Raw genomic sequence first — 17,833 nt, 5'->3', positions numbered from 1 at the left:
CACACAAAATAGGAAACAGTATCTGCAAAATATAACATTAGATACACATTAACCTTGGAGATGTCTCACTAAATGTTACACTATAACTCGTGTTGGGTTTTCATTTTAGGAAATGTTTAATATCATTTCTTACAGACATTAGGACAGTTTGTACTCTAATGGCAGCTGTTTGTGTGAGTGTCAGCTCCCACCCCTCGACCCAAAAGTCTAGACAAACACACATGCACATTCATACAAAACACACCTGGCTACAGTCTGGGAGTGCTGACACACTCACCTGGCGATGTGGTGCACAGCATTCTTCCACTCCTCTCCTCGTTAAGAACGCAAAGTGCTTGAGCAGTTAAAAGTGGCTGAGGGCTGCTGCAGACGTGCTGAGACGAGAGGGGTTCTCCTGCACTAAGTACGAACGAGTCACTAGAACCTGCCGTCTGCCCTCTGCCACTCTCTTTGGGAGCTCAAAATAGTCCACCATGAGAGCGATGTAATTTCAGTCTTTCAGTCTTTCCCACGACAAGGACTGAGAGGATCTTGCTCTTGGTTCAGGACAGCGGAGCAATGACAACAACAACGACAAGGGCAAAACAGCTTTCTCTACCTACTTCTTGCAGTTCTTTCAGTAATTACATTATCAAACAAGGTTTGCCTTTAATCGTTGTGACAATCCCACAGGTAGAACAAATGTCACTGCACATTAATAAAGCTGACTAGTTACAAAGTGGTTGTGGTGACTGCAGGCATCTGGAGATTTCATTAGCTTAGATCAGTCTCTCTGATGTCACTGGTGGTCTCTTTTACATCCTGAGAAAACAGTGACAGAGGAAAACAGGACTCAGTTGTCCTGGTGTTGGGTCTACACTTTGTGCTGGTATGATAGCAACCAGCAAACCTCAAACACTTCGTTCGATGTGTGAAGTAAGAAAACTGCACTGAGTCTCTCCATGGACGCCAGAGGAAAAGGAGCTTTTGGCTGTATCTAGCAAAGTACATTTTTGTGTACGAGCCTTGTTAAATTAATGATAAAAGAAAAAAAAGAAAAATCAAATAAAAGTGTAAACAAAAAAAAAACAAAAAAAAAAAAAAAACAAGGTCTGTACAAAGTAGAGAAGGGGAACAAAAACTTCAGTGTCCCTCTAACCACAAGCTAGACAGCAGTTTGCCCCCCTCTCCTTTCATTCCACTCTCCCATCTGAATCCCACATGGCACGTCTGGGCACCAAGCCAGACACTTCAGCTATGGATCTACAACTCCACCACCCATAAAGGCCACTTCTGCCCCCCTACCCCATATTGCCCAATGCGCAGTGAGGCCATTGCTCGTGACCTGTATAACCCTAACTCACCTACCACTAGCACAACTACTTCACAGCACAGACCCCCGCACAATTGCTACTTTAAGGGAGAAGATGAAACGTAAGACAGATAATGTAATGTTCCCGCATGAAACTAGACTTGCACCAATTCCAATTTTTTGGGCCAATCCCAATGTCCGATTTGTAGGGCGCTTGGACGGCCAATACCAATTTTGGCCAATTCCGATCTGATTTTTTCCAAACACAACACACAACATTGCAATGCAACTTTCCCATTAGAACATTTGTTTTAAAAATAGAAGAAAAGTGTGCAAAAAGGTGCCAGGTTTTCTGTATGAACACAGGTGCATTGATTAAAAACGCCTGGTTTTTAGTGAGTCCTGTATCATACCAGCAGCTGAAAATTATCATATTTGAAGGAAAACTATCACACACACCCAATTTATATTCTGACATGGCTAAGACCATCTCCTTTAGTAACACATTATCATAGACCGTACATATTACACGCTGCACCCCAGTTTTACTTTTAAATAATCTAACAGAACCTGGACCAGAACACCATTTATAAATTCCCATCTTCTACATGCTTTGGGCTGAATCTAGGTCCTGCCTCACAAGTAGAGAGGCACATGACAAGATGAATAAAAAAAGGTGCAGCACTATGCAAAGGATCCGTATCCTATTTGTGTTTGGTAATTAATTAATTTAGTTGTGTGACAAAAGGGGTCAAATTATCATACATTATGGGATTTTTGGAATTACTGATCATACGTCGTACAGAGGGTAAAATTATTGTACAAGTACAATAATTATTGTAGGTCTGGCCCGGTTCTAGGGGGGGGCAAGAGTGGGCAATGCCCCCTTAAACGAACATCCTGTCCCCTCAAATGAAAGTTTCTGAAGGTAGGGAAAAGGAAAATGAGGTGCACAACAGCAGAAGACTTAGGGGAATTAGTAAAGCGTCTTACATTTCACTTTCACTTTGTACGGTCATACGGTGTGTGCATACTCAGTGTGAGGTGCGTACGGCACGGAACACACCCGCCCCATGTAACCCCCCTCCGGTCACAGCGACATGTGCCCCCTTCACATTCCTGATTGCCACTTCATACAAGACTATCTGGAACCGGCCCTGGGTCTGGCTATGCAGCGCAGCAGGAATTTGACCTGCGCTCAAAATCGGTCCGTTTTAGACTGACCGGCCAGTCACAGGTCATGGCCGATCACATAAAAAAAATCAGCCAATTTCCGAGCATGGCCAATTAATCGGTGCAAGTCTACATAAAACTAGGTGCAAACAATGAAGGGGAAATGTGTTCTATAATTAGTCTGAAAAACCAGGCTTACCCAATTGATATAAAAGATAAAAGTAAGTCCGCGGCCACCTTCTGTAACAAGTGAAACTATTACACATGTTGCACACCAGCATCTTAGCACAGACTTTGTTTCTAAGTAACTGGTAGCTTGGAGGATATAACATGAAAAGGTCTGGGCCCAATAGCCACAATGTGTTAGTCAAAACAGGTGCATTACCATAATACTGTAACTATTAACAAATGGTTTTCCCTGTGTGTTTAGGTCTACAGTTGCCCTCTGATTGCCAACAGCTACTAAATAAATAAAAACAACAACCAATGGGGCAATGGTGGTGTGCTATTGTTCTCTACCATTTTCAGTTAATGTTTTGATATATTTGAATAGCACAATGATTGCAATGCTTCTGGTGTATGAAGACTTCAAGAAGAAATAAGTGCCCTAAAAAAACAAAGCAGAAAGCAAAAACTGGTAAAAAAAAAATAAAAATAAAAATAAATAAAACACACGAATAAAAATATCTTGTAAATGGAGAGGTATGTTTACACACTTTTGGTACAGAGGCTGGATCAGAAAAAAATGGTCAGAGAAAATGACAGAAATTGTAAAAAAAAAAAAAAAAAAATCTGCATCTATGGCTGGATTTTGTCTGGGGTATATTTTGTTGTTTTGATGTTGCAAAAAAATTATGATTAAATGGTCATTTGTTTGATTAGTCTTTGTAGATTTCTGAAACGTTGCACGGTTCAGCAAGTGTTCGTCACGTTCTGACCACATTGAAACAGTTTATAACCACAAATAACCATCTAATTTCTTTAACTTTCACCCGGGACCAAAAATTTGAATTTGAAATTTATCACGATAATTATCTACATTATTATAACTATGAGCATTTTTACCATGAAAACATTTTTGGTTGCATTGCTCAGCCCTAGGTGCAACTTGTTGTTACACTAAACATTGGACAGCTTACTTGGTCAGTAACCTTTTGTGGATAAAGAACAGGGGCTGAAAAAACTTTGCCTTACTTAATGTATAAATACAGATAGATCGTAACCTTTGAGTGCAATTTGGCAATAATTCATGAAAAACAAACATAATGACATAAGTTGAACAATGTGGCAATATTTTAACATCATTTAAGATGCACACTGCGTAATGCTGTTGTCTCATCAATTTTGAAAGCTAGTGTCCTTCATATAAGTTTTTCCAGTGAATATGACAGACCTGATCTTATGTTAAACTAACTGAAAGGAGGACTTGCTCTTGCTCAGCACGGTGTATAATCAGGGGAAAACCCATACAGTAAGATGGTCTAATGTCTCTGAACAGAAGAGTGGAATATCACCTCAAAGAAATGTTTGCTTCTTGAGCTGCAAGAAAATACTTCGACAGTCAGGAAAAAAAAGATGAGAAAGACGCCCATGCAAAGACACAAAAAGGACAGGATGTTATACAGCGGCACGGCATTCAACTGATTTTCAATCACTACGACTAATGCAACTCTGAAAGACAGCTGAGTAATATACTGTAACTTTTGTTGCATCTGTGAAAATCACATAATGTAGCACTGTTCTTTCATTTTCTTTAGGGAGATGCAACCCTTGCTTCTTGCTTCAATTAAAACTTTGAACAACTGGCTACTGGGATAATGAATGGATAACAATCACAGCACAGTTCAACATTATTATGCTCTGTGGAGTACCTGTCACATATCCACAGTAGAGGTTCTCCAGGTTGTTATGAAACAAGTCCTGACTTGTGCCTTGGAGAAAGAGACCAGCTCAAGAGTGTGCAACTCCCTGTTACTCTGGCTGCGTGATCCAGTATTACACTCCAGTTATTAATTTGGACAGGCACCCCCTTTTGGGCCAAGTCATACAGTCCAGACAAGATTAAAACCACAGCACAGTGGTGCTTTTATTCCTAAACTTATTCCAACTGCAGTTTTTCCCCTCCTCCCATCTCAAAATCAAACTTCTTTTTAATCTAAGGAAAAATTGATTTAAGATTGCACAAGCCAAACCTTCATGGAGACATTATGCTGCCAAAGATTCATGAAAAGGATACAAGCTGCACATTCACTGGGACCAATGGTTTAGGCCCAAAGACGAATGCTGAATTTAGTATGGATGAATGGGTCACAACAAATGTCACAAGTTTATATTTCTGAGCTCAAATTTAGCTCATAACTCTTTTTCAACACACTGTCAAATACACTGTATGCAATCCAAATGATGTTAAACACACACATTTCTAAATATTAGCCAAGTTAACGACCAAGCACAAGAACACAGCAGCAACTAAGGAAGAACTGTGACTTTCTATAACATGACAAAACTTTTCCAGTCACTGTAGGAGACTTTCACATTTTCAATTAGAGTTGCTTGACTTAATGGTAAAAACACTGCCATTTGCATCTTTAATACATTATTAGAAGCAAATGATACTGTGAGGCTACATGCTTGGTTGACAAATTCTCAAAAAATACAAATAAATAAAAGTTATGTTCCATGTACTATAGTGCCTTTACAACTGTATGTTTAACAAAGTACCTCTATCTGCTCACTGTCACTGAGGCTTAGTCTATGCAAACTATTGCCATGAAACAGAGGTTGTGATTTTTGCCTCCACCAGTTCAGCATCTGCCTTTTTGTTGGCGTCTGTGTTCACCTGGTCTACTCATTGGACAGTCATGTGACCACACACTGCATACTCCGTTGCCAAACACAGATTGATCGGTCATCTCTTTATTATGAGCACAGATAATGACCAGACTGCACACAATCAGCAAATAAGTAATCACATTCACACACGCACATTTTTTATTTAATTAAATCGTAGCCTTTTGTGGTTATATAATCGCACAAGCTGACATTGCGTTTGTGATTAGATTAATCATGCAACACTACTGGAAATTCGACATGCTATTCTTTATCTACAATGCTTGATGCAGATGCCAGCTACTGCCAATCAGTGCTTTATCAGTCAATATCCTGATTTATTAGTAAACACTACATGCACCCTGACAGGCTCACAGTGTTTACTTTGGCGTAATATTTGCGAATATCTTTGTTCTTTTACAGCCAGTGCATCCTTGAAATCTTCCCTTTACCTCATGTAGCAATACATCAATCTACAAAATCCTCAGTTATATTAAATATCCTTCGTGTGGTGTCTTGTGCAATGTAAATAGACAAAAAATAGTGAAATGAGATCACAGTTAACACATGTAGAAAAAATTAAACATCTATGCGTCAATACTTGTTAGACATAGGGGATAGTTTTGATCAGTCTGATGCTGGTAACATAAATCTTGTATGCCTACAAGCAAATTAAAGTCTGCAGCAATCTGCTGAATAATTGTATAAACGCAACTGTGACAAAAAAAGAGAATCTATGGTGAAACAGTAGCATTTACAAATGCAAATCGTTCTCTTTTATAGTCCTACAACTGGAAACATTACTTGGAGTTACGAATTAAGGAAAAAGTAATAACAAGCAATGTAAAACATGCTTAAACCCGTTGGACAACATCATATATCTATTCTGCATCGGCTTGTTTCTCCATCACTGATATTTGTGAAAGTATCCACAATGAGTTGTGTATACTGATATATTGCCTAATACACATGGGGTTATGTTAATATGTGCTTTACACCCCTTATTGATTATATATTTATTTGCCTTGGACGTAACAATCACATAACAAAAAACATATCCTGAGGGTGAGTGTGGAGGGAATATAGTAGGTTAAGTATATTGACAATAATTTGCCAAGTTTTTGAAGTAGGTTACTCTAAGAAAACACACAGATGCATCTGTCAATGACAAATGTCCCCTACTGCTTTTTAGCAAATCTGACACATTACGCAGAAATTATACATTATGTTTTAGTGGTAAAGAAGGATCAGTGTAGTTTTTATATCCCAGAGCACCTGCTTCCTATTTAACTAATAACACACTAAATAAACCTTACTTAACTGAGATTATTGCTATTGTTTTAAAAAGGTGACTATTTAATGTACAGGTAATAAGGAGAAGATGGTGCTATTTATTTTCTCTTGTCATGCTTTCACTGTATATAGCAGTAAAAATAAGTAAACTTAAATGGCAAGTGTGCATAATTTCTTTTAATAAGTAATATTAAAACAAATTTCTGAATTAAGTTGAATTCGCACAATTCATTATATGGTTACAACAATTAATAATCACAGAAAAACCACGTGTTTATAGACAGTTAACGGTGTCGGTTTTATTAAGAGCGTTTCTTATTGATATCATTATTATTATTATTATTATTATTATTATTATTATTATTACTACTACTACAAGTTTTAACTTAAAGCAGAGTTTAGACAATTAATTTGGCACAAACGTGGTTCCTATCTGTTCCTTCACTGTTACACTACTAACATAACTAACAGTTGATAACATACTTGTGGAAATAAACACGTCCAAGTTTTTCGCAGATAAATCAGCCCACGGTGACAGTAGTAGTGCTAACCTGCTAGCATGTCAAGCTAATGACAGCTGGTGTGATGGTCACTGTCTCTCCGACCACGGCACAAATGACGCCTAATGTTTTTATATTCCCATTTCTCTCCGAAAAAGCACTTTTGTAGGGGTCGCTTCCTCTTTAACAGACTTTATAGAGACTCCCGGTCGAACGCTGCCGGGGTCGACACTGTGGTAACATTAGCTCGGTGTGGAACTTCACACGCTGTAAGTTTACTACAGGGATAATAGAGTCCGAACCGCGGCGTCTGCGGAGGGACACGCACTGACCTGCGGGGCCTAACGGCTGCTGCTGCCCGTCCTCTCCGAAAATCAGTCTGAAGTCCAGCTCCTCATTCCCGGCGCAGTTTGCAGTAGTCATCGGGTTTGACAGCTCGGGTTTTACCCCGCCACTCGACCGTCGACCGCTGGAGCAGTTTACGCTCTCCTCAAAATGTCACAACATTTAACGACAGCCGCGACACCGAACTCTGGCAACTTTTAGTTCGTCTCACACATCAGCTTCTCGGCCATGGTCCCCCCGGTCTGACAAACCCAAAATAAGACGCTAATTTCGGAGTGTAACTTCAGAGAAAGTCGGCTGCGTGGCTGCGTGTCCTCTTCCTCTGTGTCTCTGGCTCCACTGTGGACGCCGGCGGGTGGTGTTTACTGGATAAAGCGGTGGAGTGGCCGTAAAAATAGCCGCTGTGTTGTCCCTCTGTGTCAGTATCCTCTCCCGGCTTCTGCCTGTTCCTCTGTCTCCCTCTCCGGAGATCCGATCCCAACTTTTACTAACCCCGCGTGACAAGGCAGTTCCAGGGGTGACGTCAGCAGACACAACACAACACGGGACCCACACACACACACGCGCATACACACACATTGTACAATCCATAAAGCAGAGGTGTCAAAGTCATTTTAGTTTAAGGGTCACATACACCCTAATTTGACTAGTAAAATAGATATAATATGAAATAAATAATAATCATAAATAGGTGTTATCCAGTAATCTTAATATCCTGATTGACCGTTTATAGCAGGGATGTCAAACATATGGTCCGCAGGCCAAAGCTGGCCAGTCCAAGGGTCCAAACTGGCCCCCTAAAATAACTGTCTAAATCTTTTTTTTTTTCCTTCAGATTTTAGGATAAACACAAAAACTTTACCAGAAATGGAGTATTTGATAATTCAAAAAAAAAAAAAAAAAAAAAAAAAAAAAAAAAATTTTGACAAAAAAAATGTACTTAATTTAGGAAAGTGGCAGTTTGCAAAGATCAAAAATTACACTAAAGATATCAGCAGTCAAGGGTGTCAAACTTAACAGCATAAGAATATATAAATAATGAAATCTCCAAATTTTTTCTCTGCCTTTTGGTTCAAAAAAGTAAAATATAACGTTTTTGCACTAAATAATCTGAATAACGACAACAACAACAAAAAAAATTCTCAAGATAAATAAGTACAATTAAAATATGATGCCGCAGTTCTTTATATACGTATGTGTGTTAAAATTTACAGAGCGCAATAGATCTGCAAAGGTACAAAACAGTTAATAAGAGGCATATTACAGTGAGGGAAAAAAGTTTTCGAACACCCCATGCATTTGTGTTATATTGCTTTAAGAATCACTCTGAACTCTGCCAAGTTTTGCTCCATTCTCCAAAGCCATATACTCCCTACTGCACATGCACTGATCCACTGAGGTGAAAACTGGATGTTTCATTGAGATAATGTAATGTGTTGAAACTGTCAAGACTTAGTTTTGTTATTTTGTCTTGTTAACAATGAACAAAAAAAATAATTTGCATTGGTTTCTGTCTGCCTGATACAGCAACGCCTTTTGAAATATATAAAAAGATTTTTCCGCAAATATTTCATGATAATATTTGAGATTGTGTGACATTTTAAAGGTGCTCGTAAACTTTTTTCCACTGTATATCTAAAAAATTTGCACTTTATTTTCTTGAGACATTTCAGGTTATTCAATCTTTTTTCAGGTTATTCATATTTTTTGAGAAAGTTGTGAAACACTTTATAAATGTATTTGTTTTTATTGTGTAATTTTACTTTTTTCACACTAAAACAAGAAGACACCTTTGGAGTTGTCATTATTTATAGATCATTATGCTGTTATTTTACCATTTGAGATCAAACTGGGCTGTATGTCACCGTTAATATCCTCAGTGTAATTTTTGTACTTTGCAAATTCATGCCACAGGCTTGATTGGATGCTTTGATGGGTCAGTTTGGACCTGCAGGCCATATGTGTGACACCTCTGCCATATATGGTCCATCATTATGAACACTAGAATAAAACGTATTTATGATTATGGTAGATACAGTCCTGTGCAATAATCTCAGGCAATCTTTTTCTTTATTGTTTTTGTAGGATTTTAGTGGACGTGTGTCTTTATGTCTAACAGACTGAGGTGCTATAGAGTCTGATGGTAGCTGGGATGAATGATCTTCTGTATTTCTCAGTCCTGCATCTAAAATTAAGGACCCAAAATCAATCACAGACCTGGTTTTAAAGGGCCACCAGTAAAAATGGCAAATACATATGTGAATTCAGTGTCCTAATTAAAACAGAAGAGTTTGTAAATGTTTGGGATTTAGTCGTAAAAGACACAAGACAAAATGATGTGCGAATGACAAAAGATTACATGAAAATAAACTTTTAGACAGTATTTTGACAGTGAGTCAGTGAAAATAAAGATCTTTGACAGTTAATGAGGAGAGACCATATCTGACTATCGGGACTGAAAACATTTGGGACCCACTGGAAAAGAGAATGATTCCCACTGTTTATTTCATGTTTTAATGCAGTGGTTCCCAACCTTTTTTGGCTCGTGACCCCATTTTAACATCGCTAATTTCTGGTGACCCCAGACATTCAAAATAGAGACTTTTTTTTTTTTTTTTTGCTAAAACTTATTTGTTTTTGATCATGTGATAATTTGCCATACTATGTTGCATATAAATGTTAATTTTAGACAACATTTAGGCTATATAATATATATGATTATGGATGGAGGCAGAAAAGCCAGGTGTAGATTACTGCACAAAGGTAGAATTTTATTTTCCTTGGTCAAGATATGTACAGTCAGTCCAGCTTGGATTTACAAGGCTGACAATTAATACTGAACAAACAATAACTCAAAGTATGAATTATGAAAGAGCTGCAGCATCTGAAACTGACCACAATGAACATTTGAAAGATAAACAGAACCACAGCGCTTCAGTTTCAGCTTCAGAGTTTGTCTTGTCTTTTATGTATTGGGATTGTCTCTGCCAAGTTACCATATATTTTTTTATTAGTAAGTTTTTTTTGTTTTGTTTTTTTATCAATTACTAGAAATTTCAGGCGACCCCACGTGGGGTCCCGACCCCAGGGTTGAAAAACACTGTTTTAATGAGTGGAGGCTAACTGTTTACAGGACTGTACATGTAGATTAACATGTTTCCTATAGGTTTAGTGTCCTTAGAGGATCAGCGATAACATGTTTACATACAGAACTGTGCAATAGATGTTGCTATTTCTAACAAAACATAAAGGCCTTCAGACTGTTTCAGATGCTTTCATGGTCTTTTGTCCCATTTTCTATCCAGATGATCCCATAAAGCTTGAACAATATTGTTGTTTTTTCTGAAAGGCATGACAACACATATGCATTTCTCCGTCTTTGTAGCAATGTGTATACTACTGGAATATACTGCAAATATGTAAATAAACAAACAAAACTAGAAAAAAAATCTGAATAATGTAGAGCCTGTATGGGGTGTACATATTTCATGTGTATTCCTTGTTAAAAATAAAGACATACACCCATCATAACACTGCAGAATCAACAAAGCTAAAGGCTGCCTGAGACTATAGCACAGTTCTGTATGCAAACATGTTATCAGTGAGCCTCCATATACACAAATCCTTTAGGAAACATGTTAATATAGAATCATGTAGGCAGAGTCACCCCCCCCCCCCATAAAAACCCAACAGATATGGTGTCACCTCATTTTCAGGCTCCTGTACTGTAATCCTTTATGTCATTCTTACACCATTTTGTCTTGCTGTGTCTTTTGCAACTAAATCAACTAAAGCCCAAACATTATAAAAAAAAATCTTCTGTTTAAATTAGAGAACTGAAATTATATATGTACCGTATATTTCCTATTTTCACTGGTGGCTCTTTAAAAACAGGATTCATGAGGTATCCATGTGAGGTATAAAAGATCCTTCATACAACATCTCAATGTAATAATATATGGCCTATTGATTACTTGTTCATTAATTCTGTATTTTGTTCGGTTTCCTTACTTTTTAACGAGCTAATTAAAATAGCAATTTTCCCCTTTGCATCAATAAAGTTAATCTGTATCTATATCTGTTTAGAAACACATCTCGATGTTATTACATTTTATGAATATTTTTATGTAGATCTAACTACTTATAATTATTTTCAGTACCGATTAATCTGTTGAATATATTATTCTGTTGTTCGGTTTATAAAACTTACAGGAAATAGTTAAAATTCTCCCTCAAATCCAAAGATATCCCACAGACATCTTGTTTTGTCCACAGATATTCAATTTACTCTCACAGAAGAGGAAAGGAATCAGAAAATATTCACATTTAATAAGATGGATGCAGACAATGTTAATCATTGATTAACTGATTGATCAGTAATTAATCATTGTAGCTGTGTTTGAATCAGCTATGAGCAAAATGTGTTGTAGGTCTTCAGTCTACGTCAGTACTCGAAAAAAAGAGTTATAAAATAGGCAAAAAGAGTAAATAAGGCCATATATGTGTGGGATGAGAGGGATAAATAACAAAACCTGAGCTAAAGAAAGATAAATGTTTGAAAATAATACAGAGTGTCTGAAATCCTGTTGTACTGGATGATATTCTGAGTTGTTATTTGGTGTTTTAACATCGATAAGGACATTGCTGAATTAGTGTTCAACACTTTATCCACACAGAGGAAGAGGAGTTCCAGACTCTAACTAAATGTGTGACCCCCAATATTTAACAAAACCTACAATCATGAACATGAGGGTGAAAAAAGTGCAAAGTAACTAGATTAAAAGTCACTAGACTATGAATGGAAAATATTTTAAGACAATTCAGAATAAATACAAGTGGTGCCAGGCACAACAAACCCCGCCCCCTGCATGTATTTTGCATTATAAGTAAATAGGAAGATTTTTTAAAAATCATTAAAAAAATTTGAACTGTGACCTACCTTTCCCAAAATGTAAACACATCTATTCTGGGTCATTGACAATCTATAAACCCAGTTTGGTACAAATTGAACCAATGGTTTTGCTGCTAAAGTGTTAACAAACAAAGAAACAAACAAGTGGTGTCAGGCACAACAAACCCCGCCCCTCGCACATATTATAACTTATTTTTGGCATCGATCCAGCTGATGTCATCATGTCTATGCGTGTGGTGATGTCAGCATATCAATTGTATCTTTATGTGCCAAGTTTGAAGTAAATTGAAACAAAATTGATATTTTTATGGAGATTTGAAATTTCGCCCATTATAAATAAATGAAAGAAAAAATGTTTTTAAAAATTCATAAAAAATGTGAACTTTACCTACTTTTCCGAAAATGTAAACACATCTATTCTGGGTCACTGGCAATCTATAAACCCAATTTGGTATGAATTCAACCAATAGTTTTACAGCTAGAGTGTTAACAAACAAAGAAACAAAGAAATAAACCAAATCAAAAACAATATTCCTTGCCTCCCCTTCGGGGGGCGGGGTAATAATACATACAGTATGATGAAAATGAAAATAATTCCCAGACAGACACAGAAGTAAACATTTCCACATATTATTCAAGGAAGTAACCATATTGAGTAGATTTACTCTCTTAACTGTGTTTAAGGCTGTGAGGCACAGTATTTTGTTTAGGTTTTTTTTTTTTTTTTTTTTTACCTTTGGCACAAAATCTAGCCAAAAAAAGCACCTCAAAGATCAAATGAATAATAAAAATCCTATTGGAAAGTAGGACAGACGCAAAATAAAAGATTCTGTAAACATTCTGACTTTGTAGTTACTCTGTCTTTACATCCACTTTGCTCTATTTAATGGATCCTCCATTCACCTTCAGTCTTTAGATCACATCTGATTGGTCTGGCCCTCAGCCCTGTGGCTCTGTGTTTCACTCCTTTCCAAAACAGAACTGGGACGTACCTATAATAACATGATGCACTTTCTACCTTTTCATCCTTCAAGCTTATCAGCACAGTGGGCCATTAATTTCAACATCTGATATCATAACTCCTGGTTCATAGGTTCATAATAGTGCAACGTTTTCACGGTTTGAATATCTGCACTGTTTCTACTTTTAGTCCAGATTCAATGGTTATACAAGAGGTATTTTTGAGTCAGTGTGGATCGTGATTTATTATTTTTTGTGTGGGGCTTTCTACATATCTGGACAAAGTTAAGTGTGACTCAGTCATTTGTCATATCCTTGTACTCTCCACAGCCTACTTACTTTTCAAAAGTCCATATTAGCTCATTTATTGTATATTTCTGCTGTGAAGGAAGCTTGTAAATAGAGATACTGCTTTTCATTTGAATCACTTTTCCATTTTTTGTTTTACTGGGTAAGACACAAGTGCGGCAAGAATAAAGTAATAGTAAATCTGTGGGTAGGTCTATATGAGCCGTTCCACTCCCTTTAACCTCTGCTTCTGCGTCCAAACCATCAATCTCTTCTTAATCTTTATTGGGTAAGTAGAGGCTGATGAACTCTAGAGCTTTAATGTAGGATTATCTAAACTGACAGAGTTATTTTTCTGTTTGAGTAACATGAATCCTTTCTGAACAGCGCAGTATTCATTGATTATTTGACTATAGTGAGCTCATGTATCTGCACACACACATAGTTTTTACAACTGATCCAGAATATCTGTCTCTGTCAAGTTTGTAATGTTTCACCAGAGGTTTTTGTTACAAAGATAAGCAGAGTTATAAACCTTTTATATGCATATGTGTTTACCATATACAGATTCAAATTGCATATCTGTTTTTTTTAATTTTTTTTATATTCAGTCTGAACAGAACACAAAACAGAAATATTTCCAGAACTTGTAACCAACAGAAACAACACATTTTGATAACAAACTGCTTGCAACACCCTCCTGTTTTTCTGACACAGACACACAACCTATACCTATGCTCGATGCATGTGGGCGTACAGACAGGCGCTCAGCTCACAAATGCATCTGAAAGCATCAATATCACATTTCCTGTGGTCTTTATTTCCAAGCAAAAGTACAAGGTTTATAGTTTTTAGACTTTAAAACCATCTTTTATTATTTTCCTAATTGCTCAGCTCAGCAAGTGTTACAACTGTTCTCAAGATATTATGTATTAGTCTTATTATAGTTGACACAGGGGTTGATATCAGTCAAAGTCACTCTTTTTTTTTTGTTATTGTAACCCTATACAGATTAATGAATCATAATTAAAATGTACAGATGTATCGACTACAATTACTGCATTTTTCCAAATTAAGAAAAATATTTAATATTAAAATAGGTGTAAAAAAAAAAATGTGTGTGGTTTTTACAACTTGCAAAGGGTTAATTGATTGTTTTAGCACAAAGCAATATTGTATCAGTATGATTTGATGCCTTTTAAAATAAGTTCAGAACACACATGGAAATAGAGACTATTACACTGTGATATATTTAAAGAGCATACTATTTTAATCCTTACATGAAGGCAAAAGATTTAGCTACAAGGAAAAAAAGACAGGATTTACTCCCTTAGCTGTTTCTTAGTACTGTACAACACTCTGTCTTTTACCTGAATCTGAAAGTAAAGAAAGTACTAACAAACATGAAAATCCTAAAAAGAGACATAAATTTGACAGTGTTAGCTGATAAAATTGAGTTTCAGCAATTATAAAAATTTGTTTGTTGTTAATCCACACCATCCTTTAAGTAACTGTATATTCACAGAGAGATATTTCTATGTATTTATTTCTTAAGTGATAATATATAATATGACTTGACTGAACTTTCTCCTGTGCAGCAGCTGTGTCTCCAGACCCACCCGACTCTAATTCAGGTTACCTGTGTCTCTTATCTTTGCAGATGACCTTTGAAGGGAGAAGATAAAGAAAACAAATTGTGTGGGAGGCTGAAGATGTGGTTTGTGATATTATGTTCTTGTAAAGAAAGTCATGAAAGTATAAAAAAACGAAAAAGCAGAACATCTGCCCCCACACTGGTCCTGTTTAAGGCGCATTAGTCTTTCAAGGATCGGGGTTTGCACACACTGCAGAAATGCAATGCAGCACCTTAGCAACATGTATGATAGTCAATAAATGTCAACAAACATCACATTGCATATAACCCTATCAGCTGATAATGGAGTAACTGCTGCAAAGATAATAATAATAATAATAATAATAATAATAATAATAATAATAATAATAATAATAACAATAATAATAATAATAATAATGAATGATGGATGATTTTTTTAACGTGTAAAATGTGAAGCTTAAATGTAGTTTTTGTGTTTTACTCATACTTTACTCAAACGATAATTAAAGTAAATAATGTGGAATAAACAAAAATGTCTGTGTGCAATGCCGTTTTCAGAATAATTAAGACTGTATGTTATCCTTGTATTGAAGCCAAACTACTTATCGCAAACTTGGAAGACAGCGCAAGAAACACTGTCTACCTGAAATCTTGATTTATGCTGCCCTCTTTTGTTCAGAGTATGAAAATGCCATCAACCAAAAGTTGTATTTATTATGATTTTGCTCCTAACTGTTGTTCCCAAGGTCAAGAGATAAGACAAGAAAGCAGAAACTGGCTTATTTCAGTGACTGCTATTAAATAAAGGACATGTAAATACAAATATACTGACTTGAATTGCAGCTCTGTTCTCTCATGCAGACTTTTTTTTTTGTAAAAAATCTAATGTTATTAATTCTCCACATCAGTTAATGGTGATTCAGAGAGTAACTATATTGGATTGTCCAACATGTGACAGATTCTATTACTAAAAGTGTGTGTTCTACAGTAAATCAATCAGTGAGTCGATTCATTTAGCACATGGAAGGGTGACTGGTGTACAATCAATGGTGGATGTGACAGTAGTACAGCACACAGCAGGTTTTTTTTTATGTGGTATATAAACACAGCTGCTCTTTAGAGAAAAGAATTAGATGGGAGGATAATATGTGCAACCCAAAATATATGAATCAAAACATTCCCAGCGAGCCACTGGATAGAGAAAGGGTCAAACAGCAGAGCTTGTTTCCCCCTTTGGACCCTCTTTGGATGCATGCCTGGTGAGATTAGTCTCCTTTTTACAAGCTTATACTCACAGTGGCAAAGCAACAATAGTGGATTATCTCCCATAAGAGCCCCAGGATATGCATGTAAAAAAATACCTGCTTGGCCTGTTGTAACTTACAAAGTGTTGATTGGGTAGGCACAGGGTAAGCTATGGAAGAGTCATCACACAATCTATGTTTCTCAGTACAACAATTTTCAATTTGATAAGTTTAGTTTGGGCCTGGCATTTGCATAAGAGGACTGACCAAATGTTGTGTGGACAGTTATTGACAGTCACTGTTGGTTCAATGACAATGCTCTTTCCCACATGCTCAAATCTATTACAGTCTCTGACATTACTGTACTGCAGGCAGTGCTGATTCACCGTGCCACTGATTAGCTGATCGATTTACAGTTAGAGCCAGCGTACCATGTCCAAAAGACTGAAGCAAAAAGTGCTCATGTTGAGGACAGCATTCTTAGCGAGAGATTATACCGTTTTACAAATCAGGTCAATGACAAAGGAACTGAGAGGTCAACATGATGAACTCAAAAAATGTAAGACACCTATGTCAATTAACAGTCTTTTATAGACCAAGCTGTTATCATGATCATGTACAGAAAAGAAAGAAAGAAAAAAAGAAAAAAAGAGAGAGAGGGAGGGAGGGGAGAAAGAAAGAAAGAAAGAAAGAAAGAAAGAAAGAAAGAAAGAAAGAAAGAAAGAAAGAAAGAAAGAAAGAAAGAAAGAAAGAAAGAAAGAAAGAAAGAAAGAAAGAAAGAAATGTTAACATCCTATCTGATTGATATATTATTATATATACTATATATTATACATTTAATTTTCTTCACCTTATATACTGCAAATTCTATTTAAATTTCAATATAAATACACCTTTAGCCACACGGCATTCACATTTTCTGTAAATTGATGTCTTTGTTACACCAAATTTACTAAAAATTTACAACAGGCAATGATTTGTGTATATTCATACATGGGTTGACTCATCATGATAATAATAATAATAATAATAATAATTATTATTATTATTATTATTATTATTATTATTATTATTATTATTATTGTTATTATTTTTATTTTTTTTATTTTTTTTATTTTTTTTTTTAATCCCCCCCATTATTAGCAATATTACTATTAGTAGTAGTAGTAGTAGTAGTAGTAGTAGTAGAAGTAGTAGTATCAGTTGTGTTTGCATTTGTCATGGATTTTTAGACTGCTATTGGTATACACTTCTTATACTTTTGCAAATATTAAAATTTGTTGACCATTTTAATTGTGATTTAACAAAAAACATATGTACAGATGGCAGATCTACACGATGCATTTCCACAACGTCATCATTTCACGCACGCTTGACGTCATC

At 36.2% G+C, this 17,833-nt stretch overlaps 1 protein-coding gene across 1 annotated transcript in view; it reads right to left on the bottom strand.

The window, feature by feature from the left end:
• Positions 1–7,912, bottom strand: part of nfatc3a (nuclear factor of activated T cells 3a) — a 70,255-nt gene extending 62,343 nt beyond the window's left edge. The window contains exon 1 of the mRNA XM_030163447.1: positions 7,419–7,912. Coding sequence (XP_030019307.1) covers positions 7,419–7,509 — 91 coding nt within the window. The 5' untranslated portion in view covers positions 7,510–7,912. The remainder of the gene's footprint in view (positions 1–7,418) is intronic.
• Between the last annotated feature and the right edge of the window lie 9,921 nt (positions 7,913–17,833).

Source organism: Sphaeramia orbicularis, chromosome 3 (assembly GCF_902148855.1).
Source record: "Sphaeramia orbicularis chromosome 3, fSphaOr1.1, whole genome shotgun sequence".
In the NCBI taxonomy this organism is placed as follows: domain Eukaryota; kingdom Metazoa; phylum Chordata; class Actinopteri; order Kurtiformes; family Apogonidae; genus Sphaeramia; species Sphaeramia orbicularis.
The sequence above is the reverse complement of the archived record's forward strand: the minus strand, read 5'-3'. Positions and strand labels throughout refer to the sequence as shown.